At 37.0% G+C, this 15,975-nt stretch overlaps 1 protein-coding gene across 1 annotated transcript in view; it reads left to right on the top strand.

The window, feature by feature from the left end:
- LOC128026183 (sodium/potassium/calcium exchanger 3-like) overlaps positions 1-15,975 on the top strand; it is a 67,771-nt gene that overhangs the window by 7,189 nt on the left and 44,607 nt on the right. The window contains exon 2 of the mRNA XM_052613005.1: positions 13,419-13,559. Within this exon, the coding sequence (XP_052468965.1) occupies positions 13,419-13,559 (141 nt within the window). The remainder of the gene's footprint in view (positions 1-13,418; positions 13,560-15,975) is intronic.

The raw sequence follows: 15,975 nt of genomic DNA, 5'->3' as shown, positions 1-15,975 counted from the left end.
GCCCAACAATCTTCAGGTTACAGATTTTGGGCCACTGAAGCCCATTCACAGGTTATTATGTGTCACTGAAACAAAGGTCTACATTAAGTCTTCAAAGGATATAAAGACCATATCGGTTATCATGAGGTTTTTGATTTATTGGTCTTAGTCTTAGTCAGTAATGGAAACCTTTATCATCTGGTATCAGATATTTAATTTGAATGCTCCTTTCCAATTATTTTTTGGATCTAAGTTCACTTTTCCCATCATCTATGTAAACAATATTTGTTGGGCATTTTCTTATAATGCATGTCTCAGCTTCATTATTAAGACTTTATGATTTAACCTGAGAACCACAACTTTAATTTGCCTCTGACAAAAAAATTTTTTTGGAAAAAAATAGCATTATTTTTTTTTTTAGTGTAGAATACATTTTTAAAGTTTTAAAGCAATGAAAAAAAACTTTTGGCCAGAATTGAGTTTTTAATCATTGGATTCCTAAAGACTTCTGGAGGTTACCAAATGGTAAATTAGTTAGTTAGAATTAACATCATGTGATTGTCATTTTTCGGTGGAGAAATTTGTTTAAAACATTTCAGTCAGCTTTAAAATATACTGACTCTGTGGTTTAGCTTTCACTTGAGCTGATGAATGGAGCCAGTGATGTTGCTGTCTGGGGCATTATTTCTTTTAAAAGCCACGCTTACACACTAAACCAGTCTCTCTCTACATGCCATTAACAGCTAATCATTCACAATTCTGTTTGAAACCCGGCTTTACATGTTAAAGCAGAGTCCTGGCACTACATACGTAGCACAGGCTGTCATTTCTGCTGAATTTCTGAGATGTATTCACAATGAATAAAAATCATCCAGTCATTTGATCAAGTGTGAAGAGCAAATAATGGCTCATTTTTCAGTACATCACAGTTGGCAATTAAGCTTCCCGTTCAAACACTGATTGCAAAAATCATATCAGCACAGTCTAAATGTACTGCAGGAGACTCAGTAAAGTGAATATTTCGAGCTTTGAGAGTCACTGCACATATTTTGAAGACTAAAATATCTATTTTTTTATCTCTCTCATTTTTAACATGATAAATGCAAACTTTAGTTCCTGTTATTTCTCAGTAGTCTATTTACATCATGTGGAAATTCATGTCCATTAATATCGTGCAAAAATAACACTATCATACTGATGTTTTGTGGAGGACCAACAAAACAATAAACAATATACACAGTAACCTCGAGAGTATTTGCACATGCAAGCCACAGTTAAAAATGTGTGAATGCCATTCATTATATAACAAAATGCCAAAAGAAATGTGGCATTTATTTGTAAAGAAAGATAACACAATTTCACTTCACTTGCGAAATACTCTAACATCATTTGTTTGCAGATGCCACCTGGTTTGATCATTTGAGTCTAATTTAATTTACTTGAAAAAAGTCCAAAACACTCCACCAAAAGTCATATGCGAGATTGAAGTTCACTGAGAAGAACAAGGCAACAAGGCAAATGCAGACTTTTTAGTATTTTACTTTTTGGGAAACCTTCTATGCACCTCAGTTGAATTGTTTTGAAGTTGCTGTGAGTTTATGGCTGCTTTTAAGTCTAATTTAATGAAATTCCAACATTACGTGTGACTTACATATCCAAAAGTATCCATTTAGCGCAAATGTATATAACAGCATCAGAATGAAGAAGTTGTATCAAATTGGTATTATTAAAGACAATGCCATGATAGATAGGAATCCATTTTCTCGACATGTTTAGCATCACTGTCACAAGATTTTTTTTTTTCAATTATTTTTACTAAAATCATAATTGCCAATTATTACCTTGAAAGTGTAATTGTGATTATTTATTACAATTATCAAAATTAACATTGAATGGTTTTTATACAATAGTTTGAAGCAACTGAATGCCATGTTTTTAAATGAAAATAAACAAGCTGAAGACACTCTAACTGAAAAACTTGTATTGCTTTTGTATGCCTATAACCACAACTATCAATATACATTGGATTGGTCTCTTCTTTAAATAATAAAAAAGTTAAAATATCCATGGTATTATACTGTTATACTAAAACTAAAATTAAAACAATGGAAAACCCTTAAGACAACCTGTAGAAAGAAAAAGCACATCTTTAGCACACAGAATAACATAAGTGGACTTTGAATGATTAATTGCTGCTTTGAACGATAATTGTGGTATCTGTAATTGTAATCTCGATTAGAAATTTGATTAATTTGTGCAGCCCTAATTTTACTTCTGTAATGTGGCATATTTCCAAGTGAAAGGCTATTTAGCAAGTACAAATGTATTTTTGGACTATTTACGGTTGTAAATTGATTGTATTGTGAAAATTCAACATTACATACCAGAATGGAGCCAGACCTGAATGTGAGTTTGATCAAATTAAAATTTGCAGCCTCAGTGGCATTAGCAGAAAGGGAAGGTCATTTCAAAGGAAGAGCAAGTTATTAAATGTAATATATTTATTTAATTAAAGATGATAAAGATAATGATCTTACAAATATCTCTTCCTAAGCATGATTTAAAATCAAATCAATGTGAAATCCAAAAATCAACCTATTTAACACCTGTTTTTGTGAAGTTTCTTGAACAACCAGAGAGAAAAATTCTCAGTAGTGTCTCAGTAATTAACAAAAAGTCCAAAATCCCCCAATAGAATGTCTCTAATTAATACAATGGATTTATTTTAGGCTAGCAGTCTATTTTGGAATACACAAGACAATTTAGTCAGGATGGAGGCAGATGCCACCCTGGAGCGCGTGACGAGGTGAAAAGGTGATGGAGAGAGAGAAACAGCAAGGGGTTTTCTATCTGCCGGCTCCTCCCTCCACATGCCTCTCCTGCCGATGCCCTCACGTGTAGCGCAGGTCATTAATTCAGATAGGAGGGGGTGCCCTACATACCTCTTCTCTCACTTTTTATATAGCATGCTCTAAATGTCCTCATTAGAGGTGTGATTTATGATGCCCCTACACTCCACCTTCTTTATGTTTGTGCTGCGGTAAGAGCGACTCAGGCCCTGCATTGCATCTGTTTATGGAGTTTGCTAAAGCCAAAACCGCTCTGACCGAGTAAATCAAATGCAACACAGAGTGCAGCAGAACACAGCAAGACCACTGAACATATTTTAGAGAGGCTCTGGCCAGCCAGTAAGCGAGCAGACGGATTGCACACAGATGTTTGAAATATTTTAGACGTATGGAGATGAAAACCACCCACTCATTGTAATGTAGCAAGGACATGTTGTACGGACACTCAGCAAACTGGGATGACCTGCCAGAAATGTTACGTACTGAAAACAATATGTTGTTCATTTCACATTATAGACGCTACGTATATGTTGTTGTTTTTCAGAGTGGAAGATATTAACCGTGAGGGTGGTAACCTTGAGTCTGATTCCTTGTGTGTGAGTTGTGAGATGAGGTTCCATCTGTTTAAATTAGAGTTACGCCAGACACAAAGAGACAAAATGAGAAGTTGTCCCCATGTTTACTGTCTTTATCTGTTTTTTATTGCAAGTATTATGCAATAGAGAACGATTTGAACATTTGTTAAAGTAACTATCCATAGTTCTTCTTGGATGATGTTACAGTATGTTCCTGTTTTAACTCTAGTAGCCTGCATTTCAATGGACTTCAATGGAATTGCTGTGAAGCAAAGCTTAATTTTCAGCAGCCATTACTCCAGTTTTCAGAGTTACTTGATCCTTCAGAATAATGCTTATTTGCTGCTCAAGAATCATTTCTTCTTATTACTTGTGTTATTGTTTTCAAACATCCTAAAAAGCCTTTTTTTTTTTTTACAAATAATTAGCATTTTTTTGAAGATGCTATTTCTTTAATTAAATTAGTTTTAAAGCATTTGATCAATGCAGTAAGCTAAATAAACTTAATCCACCATATATTCTAGAGTCTAACTGAAAATGATCATACTGTTAAAATATTTGTCATTATGATAGCAGTGGCGGAGCTAGAGTTTTATACCTGGGTTGGCCAAGGTTAATTCAGGGGGTCCATAGACCATGATGTAAAAATCAGTTTATAACTCCACCCTGGCATAAAAAAGCATGAATAAATCCTATGATTGCTAATTACTACACATTAGCTATACATTCCATAACTTCAAATGTTAGTAAAGCCTGGCTCACACTACAGGAGTTTTAAAATCATAACCGATTTTGAAATCTGGTTGCAGCACACACATGAGGAGAATCTTTGCAGATTATCTTCCCTCAAATATTAGACATACACACACTACAAGATTTGAACATCGTGACACACCACACACTGCAAGATAAGATTAAGATTATCATGCCAGGGGGAGTTTTATTTTTTAGCATGCTAGCACTTTGTGCACTCACCCGATGCATTCAAAACTGAGGCGATTTCACTCCCGCGGTTTCTTTTTCTCCTTACACTGATGTTTCTTGAAAAAAAATGTCATATTTATGTAGCCTACACAATAATATTCTTTTACACTGTAATCCTTTATTTTTAAATATTTGGGATGTTTGTGTGATGTGCATCCCTGTGTGTAATAAGAAAAGTCAACTTGCACTGTGGAACCGCTCTGCATTTAACCCTAGCCATTAGGCCACCGCTGCCACGATAAAATATGTCAGATGTCACTCTGGACGCCCCCTGGCTCTGCTACTGTATGATAGTTGAACAATGACCTCTCGTCTGTGTCAACAAAGTCTTGTTTTAATCTGAGTTTTAAGTGTTCTGAGTGATGATATAGCACATTTCAAATAGCTAAACTGCTTCACTGTCAGCAATTGGCATGAAACCTAATGCACGCTGTGAGTGCTAGCACATTCAGATAGCCTTTTACCTGCGCTAAGAAGGGAAGATGTACTGATTAGCTTTTTAATTGTCTGATATAGATCAAACGTGAGCTGACTATCATGCAGTGTAGTGCAAATTCTGAGTAAGGATATGTGAAGCTAGCTCATTACTTTTAACACAGGATTACCTTTCATTCAAATAAGAATTTCTGCTTTGTAAAAAAGACAAATATGCTTAAGATATTAAAATCCACTATGAAAGAATAATGAGTTATACGCCTTTAATCTTTTGACTGCTTTGAATTTATATAAGCCCTTGTTTGATATTCTGTCTGATTACATAAAGCTGCAGTTGAAACATATTTGAAGGTGGTATGCTGGTTTGTAATGTAACCCGCTGAGGAAGAGATTACTGACAAGAGATATCTGTTTTGGTCGAGTTGGTGGAGTTTGTGATTGTCCCAAGGTGTCTGTATGGGAGGGTGGCCAAAACAAGCCATTACCCCAAAAGAGTGATGTTTGAGCTGTGATGTAGTAAGAGATTTTGTGGTCCAGTGCCACCAAGACAAATTTTGCACGCAAGCCAAAATTTGATGCAATTTTGAGCACAAATGTAATACCTAGTGTCAGTAGGACTGCTTTGCATCATTTGGGACTGTGCATCTTGTTAAATTAGAAGGAAGAATGTGACATCTGCCTAATCTTACCTCAACAAATGTCAGTAAATCTCTAAAATAAGGAAAAAATGGTGTGCAACAATAGGCCCGAACTGTGTATGAAGCTGGTAAATACTTGTTATTGCTTCACAACGTGGCCCTAGAAATGAAAAGTGCTAAGTCATTTTAAATTATATTGATTGGTGAACTTTTTTATTTGATAATATACTGTAAATGAAATTTTAAATGCTGAAGTATAAGCAATGTGGAAAACTATTTTCTAATCTTATCTTAATATTCAAAACTGTTTAACTGTTCATAACTGTATAATTACGCTGGTTTTGGGTTTACCTGGCTCCGATTGGACATGTTAATGGGTGGTGCTAAAAACATCAAAATTAAAATATGCAAAATGTGGCTAAAAAATCTCAACCTCGTTGTTTAACTTGATTAGTCAACCACTGAGAGCTTTCATCACTCTAGACAAATATGTATGTGAATTTTTATTATTCAGTTAGCATTTAGGATGATCTAGTAGTGAAGCTACACTGAATGGCACTTTCACACTGCCAGTGATGACCCGGTATATGTGTATGCTTTCACACACAACCCTAGAAGATCCCGTAACGACACGTGACATCAGCGCGTGACGTGTAATGTACGAGTCGACAACGCTTGGCACGTTATACTTTCACTGAAGCAAGCAAACGATCTCGGCGTCAGCGCGGAAAGTGAGGAACTAACTGATCTCTGCTTCATTACAGTTTGCACATATGTTTTCGTCGCGAATGTTGATCTTCCTTCAAAACAGCCGGTAAAAGAGTCGCGCGATAACGCGCGTCATCACTTCGATACGGAATTAAATCTGGCTTTTGTTCACACAGCGCTCGTTCCGGATCGATTACCGCAATGTTACTAGGTCCCTGACCCGGGTTCAATTCGGTAATCAATTCCGGGACGTGGTTGCTTTCAAACAGAAGGCGACCAGGCAATGTTACGGGAATATTGCGGGTCCGACGTGCAGTGTGAAAGGGGCTTGTGTGACGCCCATCTCACTTGTTTGCCCAGAGCCTCAAAGCTTCCTGCCTGCCCCTCCAGTCCTTTGAAGACTGATTGGTGGAGATGGGGCTTTTGTCCAGCTCTTCTGGCTGACAGCAGACATGCACAGCAGGAGCCGCACCGCCAGCAGTCACTAATGAGACTATTAATGGCCTGTCACATCCATAAATGAGCCATTACTGATACCCAATCACTGACTTTATATATAACCACTATAGATTCACTTTTGATAGTTTGGTTAATCATTCACCTGATAGTCTGATCATTATCTATACTTTACAATTTTCAGACAAACAAGTTCCCATGCTTTTCTTGAGACCCACCTCTATCTACAATGCTTTCAAGAACCAAGAAATATCATATGGAGTATGGGATTTTATTAAGACAACACTTTATTAAACTTATAAAAATGGCATTTATTAAAACCAGATAAATAGTTATTACATATTATGTGGATCTTTTTCTTAGATAGATACATTTTCTCTTCTGATTTTTTTGTACCTCTCCTCTCCCTCTAACTTTGTTTGACTAGTACTGTACCATGTTCAAGGTTTCGCCTAATGAAGATAAACTAGGTAATTACGGTTTTGGCAGTGTAGAAGTATGCAGTGTTATATTTATCCAGTTTGACAGTATGGGGTCAGATGTGTCAGGGCACTCTAAATCTATAGGATAGAATTTCCCGGGTTTTTCCTCTTCGCAACAGCTGCTATCTGGGACAGTATTCTGTGGGACAGGTCCTCAGGTGATGTGCTGCAGATGTGGCTAGATAAAGCAATCTATTTTCTCTTTGACAGTGTTCAAAGTACATAGCACAAGCATCTGCAAGCTTTCTTCTTAGAAACAGCACTGTGATTGACAGGCTTTTTGTAGATCTTTACCAGTAAAAGTAAAGTAAAAGCTATATAAATAACCTTCTTTGAAATGTATTTTTTATTTATTGAAGCTAAATGGTTACTGTATGTATGGTTAAAGGTGAAGAATGTGATTTCTACAACACTAGTGGCACCAAAAGGAGATGCATTCTGTTTATTTCAGATAACTTCATTGGTTCATCCAAAGGTGTGAATTTGAGATGGGATAAACTTGTTTGTCCAAAAAATGTTTTGTTTGCAGTACTTTTTTTCTTTTTTTGTGCAACCCACATACTAAATGTTTTCTGGCCCAGATCCGGGCCACACAATCACTTTTCCCTCAGCCCAAGTGCCACAAAGAATGAAGGCCCTGAAGTGGCCCAGAACTGGATTAAAGACAAGGGCCACACATGGGCCATAACCAGCCCGAATCTCAGCCAGTTAATTACCCTTAGCTGGCCCTGAACCAGACCAAAACAGGTTTTATTATCGGTACCAATTCTCAGTAAACCAGAATCCCCAAATCTGAGCCACACTTGAGCCTTATATAGCCCAGAACCAATACAGAATCTTAATATTTCATATTATTGAATTGTGTATTACTATAATCGCCATTATTCTTTTTGTGACATGTTTTGGTAATTAATTTTTGTGACACAAATTATGACAAATAAACTACATTAAACTGAATAGAAATCAGACTTAAAACCCACAAATCATGTAACCCTGCAATAAAAAAAATATTGTATTGAATGTTTTATTTTTATAAAGAACAAATCAACTAATAAAGAGTGAGTGTATAAAGTATACAATTTATTGCAGATATGTCAAAGACACAGTATCACAGTAGTCCAAATGACGATGCATTGCAGTAGCAGTCCTCTGGCAGAATATAATAGTAGTGTGAGGAGCAAAGCATAATTTAAGTTGTTAAATGCTGAAAATACTATCACGATCCACTCTTTCAAGGCGTGCTTTTCTTATTCGAAACACGTATCACCGTAAACACGGCATGTCACAATCTATGACGAGAACCGGTGATAGCCAATGAGCGTTTGATATCACTGCTGTAAAACTTCTTGTAAAACTTCTTAATGGCACGTTTTTGAATTGTTACTATAGCTACAGAGGAAGGAGATACATATCGCCGATGAATGGTTTGAATTTGGATCTGTTCATCACACCAAGCATCACATGGATGCAGGATTTAAATAAAAATAAAATACTCTCATGATAATTTTATTCAATGCTTGTGCATGACAGCATACTAATAAAAATGATGTACCCGATGGTAAACCAAATAAATATCACATAGTAATGGTTAAAATCTCTCTCTTTTTTAAACTCTCTCAAGTTTTGACTTGCCATTTCAAAGACTATAATCAATACTACACTTCATAAAAAATGTATGTGATCATTTAACTATTAGTATCATGCAATTTTGTATTTATCTTGTTTATCATGGGTCACATAATATGCTGCCAGGTCATAGCCTGATTTGGGCCACGTGATCACTGAAATGATCTGGGCCACACTCCGACCTACCAACAAACGGCGCTCATATTGTTTACTGTGGTCCACACCGTGCCATCATTGCCACACATGGCCCAGCTCTGGCCGAAAGGTTACATGCAATTGCCGACAGGAAGCCAGCAGGGCCAGCTTGAGGCCACATTTAGGGCAAGTCCGTTTGCTATGTGGGAACTAGTTTGCCTATAAGGTGACCAGTGTATGCTTGAGTGAGAAATGAACTAAATTACTGAACTAAATACTTTCTGTGACTCTTTTTGGCGCATATGCACCTATAGGCCTCGCTATTTATTCCTTAGAAATGAGTAAAATACTAATGAGAAATAAATAAGACCCTATCCATTAATCACGCTTCCCATTTCAGTATCATATTTTAGTAAATCTTTATTGAGCATTATTGTTGGATGACAATTGCATCGAGTGACACTAAAGTAGTCCTACTTTTCCGTTAATTTATAGTTTATTTTGTAATTTGACCTCATTCAAGATTTTGCATCTGCAGACAGCTACCCCTGAAATAGCACTGCAGTAAAAAGAGTGAAGTTGCATAATCTTTTTTAGTCATGTTTGCTCTCTGTGAAATAATTTGAACATCAGGACAAGCACCTACGGCTCTTTCTTTGTAGTGAGAGGTCCTTCGCCATTATGCGTCCTTGTCTTTCAGCTAAATTTTTATGCTGTTTTATTGTAAAACTCTGAGCATTTAAGGCATGTTTATCATTGGGGTTTGGTAATTTAACATCATGCTAGAGGCTTTTTGCTTTATGACATGCACCATATTGTCTTTGTAGATATGACAAATGTGGGTGTATATATATTAGTTATTGAATAAGTCTTTTTATGCATCAAATCATCCTGAAAAAAAACAATTGCACAATAATATTAAGCAGTTTAGCTTTGCCATCACAGGAATAAATTACATTTTAAAGTCTATAAAATAAAAAAACATTTTTATTTAGCCTTTGACTGAAATATGTATTTATATATTTATTTATTAATCTTTATATAATAATCTCAAACTCAAACAGCTCAAAATCTTGAAAGCTGACTTTGGTCAAAAGGTGTGTAAAGCTTGGTTGTTACAAGTTATGCATTTGTATACCACTAGGATAATAATCCATAAGTCACCACATGTGCATTTTCAGATCTCACTGAGGGGCTGTCTCTTTAATGGGGTCTCTCGCAGAGGTGCTTTGGGCTCTCTGGTGCAGCTGCATGCTGAGACTTCATACATTCATTACTTAGAAATGCCTAAAATACTTCTGTAGAGTATCTCATATCTTCTTCTGTTAATATCCTGTAAATGTTTAAGGAGAATTACAGTTGCATCCAGTGACACTTAATGTAAAATGTAATGTAAAAGCAAAATTCTTTTTGAGAGATGTTTTTAAGAGATTCTTCATTTCATGTGTTTTTTTCTAATCCTCTGCACGTGTACTGATGTGTTTTCTGTGTGCAATTAGCCATGTTCATCTGAGCGTGATGTCGTCACTGTTCTCCTCGGGTCCCAGCGGTTACGTCACATCTCCATAGTAACTTCCTGCCTCCTCCCGCATGTGTGTGTGCAGCATGCATTCTGGCTCACTATATAGGTAATGCCATATCTGTGCAGCATGTCAGAAAGAAATACAATATTTCCAATGAAGCTGGTACAATGAACCTGAGCTCTGCTCACTCTAATTGAGCTGCAACTTTCCTCTTTAACATGCGTTTGAGGATGGAACTTACATGGTTATATGCTTTGCTAATTAGTTGTGTTTTAGCTCTGGAGATTGAGAAATAACATTTGGGGCATCTTACTGTGCAAAAACAGCACAACAACGCCTTATACACTAACCACCCATAGTCCAGTTTAACCAGGTTCTAAATTGGGTTGTACCATATTTGACATTAAACCAAAAATAGAATCAAATGATTTATAAAGAAGAAGACGGATGTGTAAGCACACTTTAACAATCACTGAGTATTATAAATTTCAGCATGTTGATTTATTTATGGTACCATTTTATTGCTGATTTGAAATACTGAATCAATCTGTTTTTCAACATTCAGTTATAGGCAATCTACTCCTACCTGTAGGCGATGGCCACCATGTAAAGACCATGTATTTAACAAGATTTACTCAGATTACTAGTAATAGGAAAAAGTGTGCAATACATCTAAATAAATTCCTCCTTCTAACAAAAAAGAGAAAGTTGCTAACTGGTAAACTCATTGCATCACTGCAGCTGCTGTTAGAAACTCCAGTTCCCATAGAAACAGTCAGTGTCCTGAGCCACACGCTTGGGACTGCACATACGCATTGACTGAACCAACTTGAAATAAGCATTTTTAAATGCTATTTGAGCATGATAAATAGCATTCATGGTATACAGTAGTCCATGCCAAATGTTGTAGCTGATTTGAAATACATTATTTACTTGTGAAGTTTTTGATACATTTCAGTATTTCCTTATTCAGATAGATATAATTTATTCTAGCATGCCTGAAACAGCTGCAATAATGGCTGCAGAGTGAAATGACTTTTGCCGAAAGGGACTTTGAATGCATCTTTCACAACCTAATACTCAGAACTGGCCTACAAAATCAAGAATTGCATTGTGCAATCAGCATAGATTTTGAGCGCACATTTGTCCTGCTACCTAATTACCATAATTCATTTAGTGAATCGGGTGCTAAAACAATAGAGACAGTGTGTTCAAATTAACGGTGCAATGAATTCCCCTCTGAAAGATGAAGGGGTCATATACCAATGAAGTGTCTGTGTGGCTCAGTTTTCTGCTTCACTTGCTCACCTCTCACATCCTGGACAGATTGCTGCTGTCTCTTTACCACGAGGAAGACGCTAAGGTGTCACATTTTCCAAAAATGTCACAACCGTCTGCGCTTCACTGCATGATTATTTTGACATCTCAGGGAACAATGAATTATTGAACAGTTTCCACTAGGAATGTCAGTGCTTGGATCAGTTTTTCCTTTTATTATCTTTTTGTTGATGAAGACAAACTCAAGTTTCCTATCACTGCAGAAGAAGAACAGGGTGTTCTAAAGCTCTCCTCACAACCATATCCCAGTTCTGTATCGCTGTTTGCATCACAATGTCAAAATGACTCACGTCATAATGCGCCATGTTGCCCCCAAGACCTATCGTGAGTGCTATTTTTGTTTTATTTCTTATAAATATGAAGGTTTTATTTATATCAGCTAGAGCGGAAAATGGGGGTCGGCGCTCTGAAAAGAGTATAGTGCAGGAAGACGGTTAAGCGGAGTAGAGTAAGGGCAGAGACGCTTTAGGACAGAGCGACCCAGATGACAGTACTGCCAGATTAATCACTCCCTCCGAGCCCAGACTAGCCCGGACAGAGGTGCTGCCGCAGGAGCGTTCGCCACGTGATGTCACTTGTATTACACCTCGGTTTCACTCCCCACCACAGACGGCCCTCATGAATATTTGCCAGCAGACTTCAGGGGGGTCTGCTGCTCTCAGTAACACAAATGAGAAGTGGAGCCTGTGAGAGTTTAACAGTATGTAACACATTCCAACTCACTGTGTCCCTGTGAATGCAGTGTGAACAGGAGATATCACACAGTAATACTGGGCTGGACCTGTCCAACCCGCCCAAACCAACACTGTGATGAGCGTAACTTACATCGGTGACTGAGACTCAGCTGTGTTGAGAATTTTAGTTTGTATTATAACTCTGGATTATAGTAGATCGATAATACTAGAATTCTCACATTTAAGGCCCATACATTACCAGTGGCCATCAGTCATTTTTATATGTTTAGTAAAGCAGATGTTTCAGTATCCATTTCAACTCAATTTTGGTTGTGAGTGTCATCTACACACATCAAGTGTGTCTGTCGGAGGTCTATGGGTAAAAGCAACTACTTAATAAATGTGAATGCTGTCACACAGAATACGTATGGAAGAGGGCTGACCGACTAAAATACTGTCTTTGTCTTTTCCATGTGAAAATGTGTGTTTGGAATCTATGCTGTCCAAATTATTCAGTATATTGTACAAACTGATTTGCATTCTTTTTTATACTGTAGTTTTTTTGCAGTTTAAGTGAACCAAGGAAAAATGCATATCACTGCAATTTGTTTAAACACAGCCAATACATTAAATTTATTTGTTATTTTAAATTGTAATAATATTTCACAATACTGTATTACTATATTTTCAATCTAATGAATGCACGAAAATAAAATTATTCTTAAAACATTTTTTTTTACATAAATACATTTTACCAATCCCAAATGGTAGTGTAAATTGGCAGATTAGAGGCAGAAAAGTGGCAACTTAATAGACATTACATATTTTTTAGATAATACTTTACAGATATTCTGACATTTAATTTATTATTTTAATTTGTGTATTTATTTCTGTTTTGGAAGTGGGCCCTTTGTGTCTAATATGAGAATTTGTCATATCTTTTGCAACCAAAACATGTCCGATGTAAGTAAATCTTGCCATGATTAATGGAGATTATATTTTCATGTGTTTTACAGGTTATGGCATCTCCAGTCTCTCAGCTGAAGATAGTGAGATGTGGGAGAGTCGCAGGCTGCTGCAGGACTTTGGCATTGACAGCAACTACACTGATGAGGTGCAGGTTGGGCCCAATGCTGAAAAGAACTGCACACCACCTGGTAAGAGGTTTAGGACCACACACACGTAAAACCTCACACAACTTACCAGCTCTTTTGCTTCAACAGCACAGATGAAACAGGAAAATGATTGTTGTTTGTAAGAAACTAAGCATGACAGATGACTAATGTCACAATGGAAACAACACCTTGATATGATTAAGCAAGAAGTCATGTTAGGTTTCAAATCTGAAAAACTTTTTTTTGTTTTGAGGGTAGAATTTTCCTATTGGGATGTGTATTGGATTGTGAACTATTTTCTATGAACTTAAAGATCAAGTGGTGTTTTCTAAAATGAAATATCCTCTTTTATTTGTTCTCCTTTGGTTTGTGAGTCCACAGAGGTGTTAGTCCTGTATCAGGACTCTCTTGTCATCAGTAAGTCAGACACTAACTCTTTTGTTGCATGGGAGTGAGTAATCTCGCTGACACAGACTTTGCTATTGTTTCTCTTGTGGCTCGCTGGCTAGAGAACATAATGTGTATTTCAAACCCACGAGCAGTGACCAGTTCAAAGGTTAACAGTAGATTTCTGGCCAAGGTGAAAACCAGAAAGGTCACCCAATGAAGACATTAGGGCTTATGAAAAATATTGGTGCTGTAAGAAAAGTCAGCAGATCAAGACTCTATCAGCTGAGTTTGATTTTGAATTTGGTTCATGTCTGTAGCCTACAAGATCTCATGGTAAACTGATTCATACCAACTTGTAATTTCTGACAGAATTAGTATAAACAATGTGACATTTCCAATCTGTTCCTCATAATTTTTCCTCATTGTTATTCATTGTTTATTTGCACAGTTGGTGTAGCTCTTCTGTGTAATTCAATGAACTGGGCTACACCATGCTCCACACTCTTGGCTATTGTGAAAAGGCCAATTAGAACCAGTCTGAGAGAGAGGCGAGGATGAACAAAGGGGTCATCGATACTGTGTGGGTCAAAAGATTCACCATCTCTGTCTTCTTACTAAGCTCTACTCTTTCCTCCTGCAATGTGTTTACTGTGGCTGGGATCTACTACAGTACACTGTTAGTATCTGATTCCACTTCTCTGCTCAGTTTGTTTGTTGTCAGGAACTTCATACATGGAACTTTTATATAGTGGCACCAAAAAGTATTTGGACAGTGTTGAGAAAAATTATGCAGTATATTAATACAGTAATGTTATGAATAGGGCTCCATACCTCGCACCGGGCCCCACGTCAGCTAAGGATGGCCAGTGTTGGGTATAGTTACTTTGGAAAGTAGTTAGTTAGGTTACAACGTTACCATCAATTAAAAGTAATCAGTTATGATACAGCGTTACCTATTCATAAAAGTAACGCGTAGAGTACTCATGCGTTACCAAAAATTAAAAGCCGTTTGCAGTGGCTCACACATGACAGACACAGCCCCCGGCCCCTTTAAATGCACCTAGAAGTCTTGACTCCCGACAATGAATAACGTCAGACATCCGACTAAATTAACACTGCAGGATAACAATAACAGGAAAGACAGTCAGGCTATAATAGGCTATTCCACATGGCGTTTTATTTATTTATTATCACAGAACATATTATTAATCAAAATTCGCACCTACCCAGCCCGGGTAGCCTAGGCTACTGTATATTATGAGCACCACAAGATAACTCCTGATTTTTCTTTAACTTTAAATAATGCAGTTATCAAAGTACAAGTATGCTTACTTGTAAACACAACCTTAAACAGGCTTGCAGATTTAAATCCATTTAGAAATGATGAACAACCAGCCAGCCAACGATCTAACAGAAATTAACAGCTGCCTGTCAAACAAACAAATGATAATAAACCGAATTAAATCCTTTACCGCCACACAGGCAAATGACAAATCGCTTAATAGCCGAACTAATTATTATTAAAGTGTCACTCACAGTCACAAGCCTAAATTCGCTTTAACACAGTCCTCTTACATTTACTCTTCAAAGTAGTGATTAAAACGTAGCGTTAAATTTGAGGTAGAATTTTTGGCGGTCGACAGAAGCTTTTCACCAACGCAGAGTGTGCATTTTACCGTTATGTTCTTTTCTTTTTCGTTGACAAATTGAAAATAATGTGCGTACTTCCATAAACCAAACGCTGTCCTCTCTACTATCTTGCCGGGAGTTCGAAAAAAAAAAAAACCCCACACACACAGGGTCAGGCGCAGGGCACAGACGCATCACAGCCATTGACTTTACGATCACAGAGCTTCGGCTCCACTGATACATCCGCAGGTGGCACAGTAGACCTACTACTGTCTGACAAAAAGCAGGCTGCAGTCGGGATTTTCCTTTCCTTAAAATAACGGATTACTTTTTAAAAAAAATAACGAAGTTACTGATTACTTACGCACGAAACTAACGCGTTAAGTTACACATTTCAGGAAAAAAGTTATTAGAGTACTCTAACAACCCACTCTAGTTA

Source organism: Carassius gibelio, chromosome A13 (genome assembly GCF_023724105.1).
Source record: "Carassius gibelio isolate Cgi1373 ecotype wild population from Czech Republic chromosome A13, carGib1.2-hapl.c, whole genome shotgun sequence".
Taxonomy (NCBI): Eukaryota; Metazoa; Chordata; class Actinopteri; order Cypriniformes; family Cyprinidae; genus Carassius; species Carassius gibelio.
The sequence above is the reverse complement of the archived record's forward strand: the minus strand, read 5'-3'. Positions and strand labels throughout refer to the sequence as shown.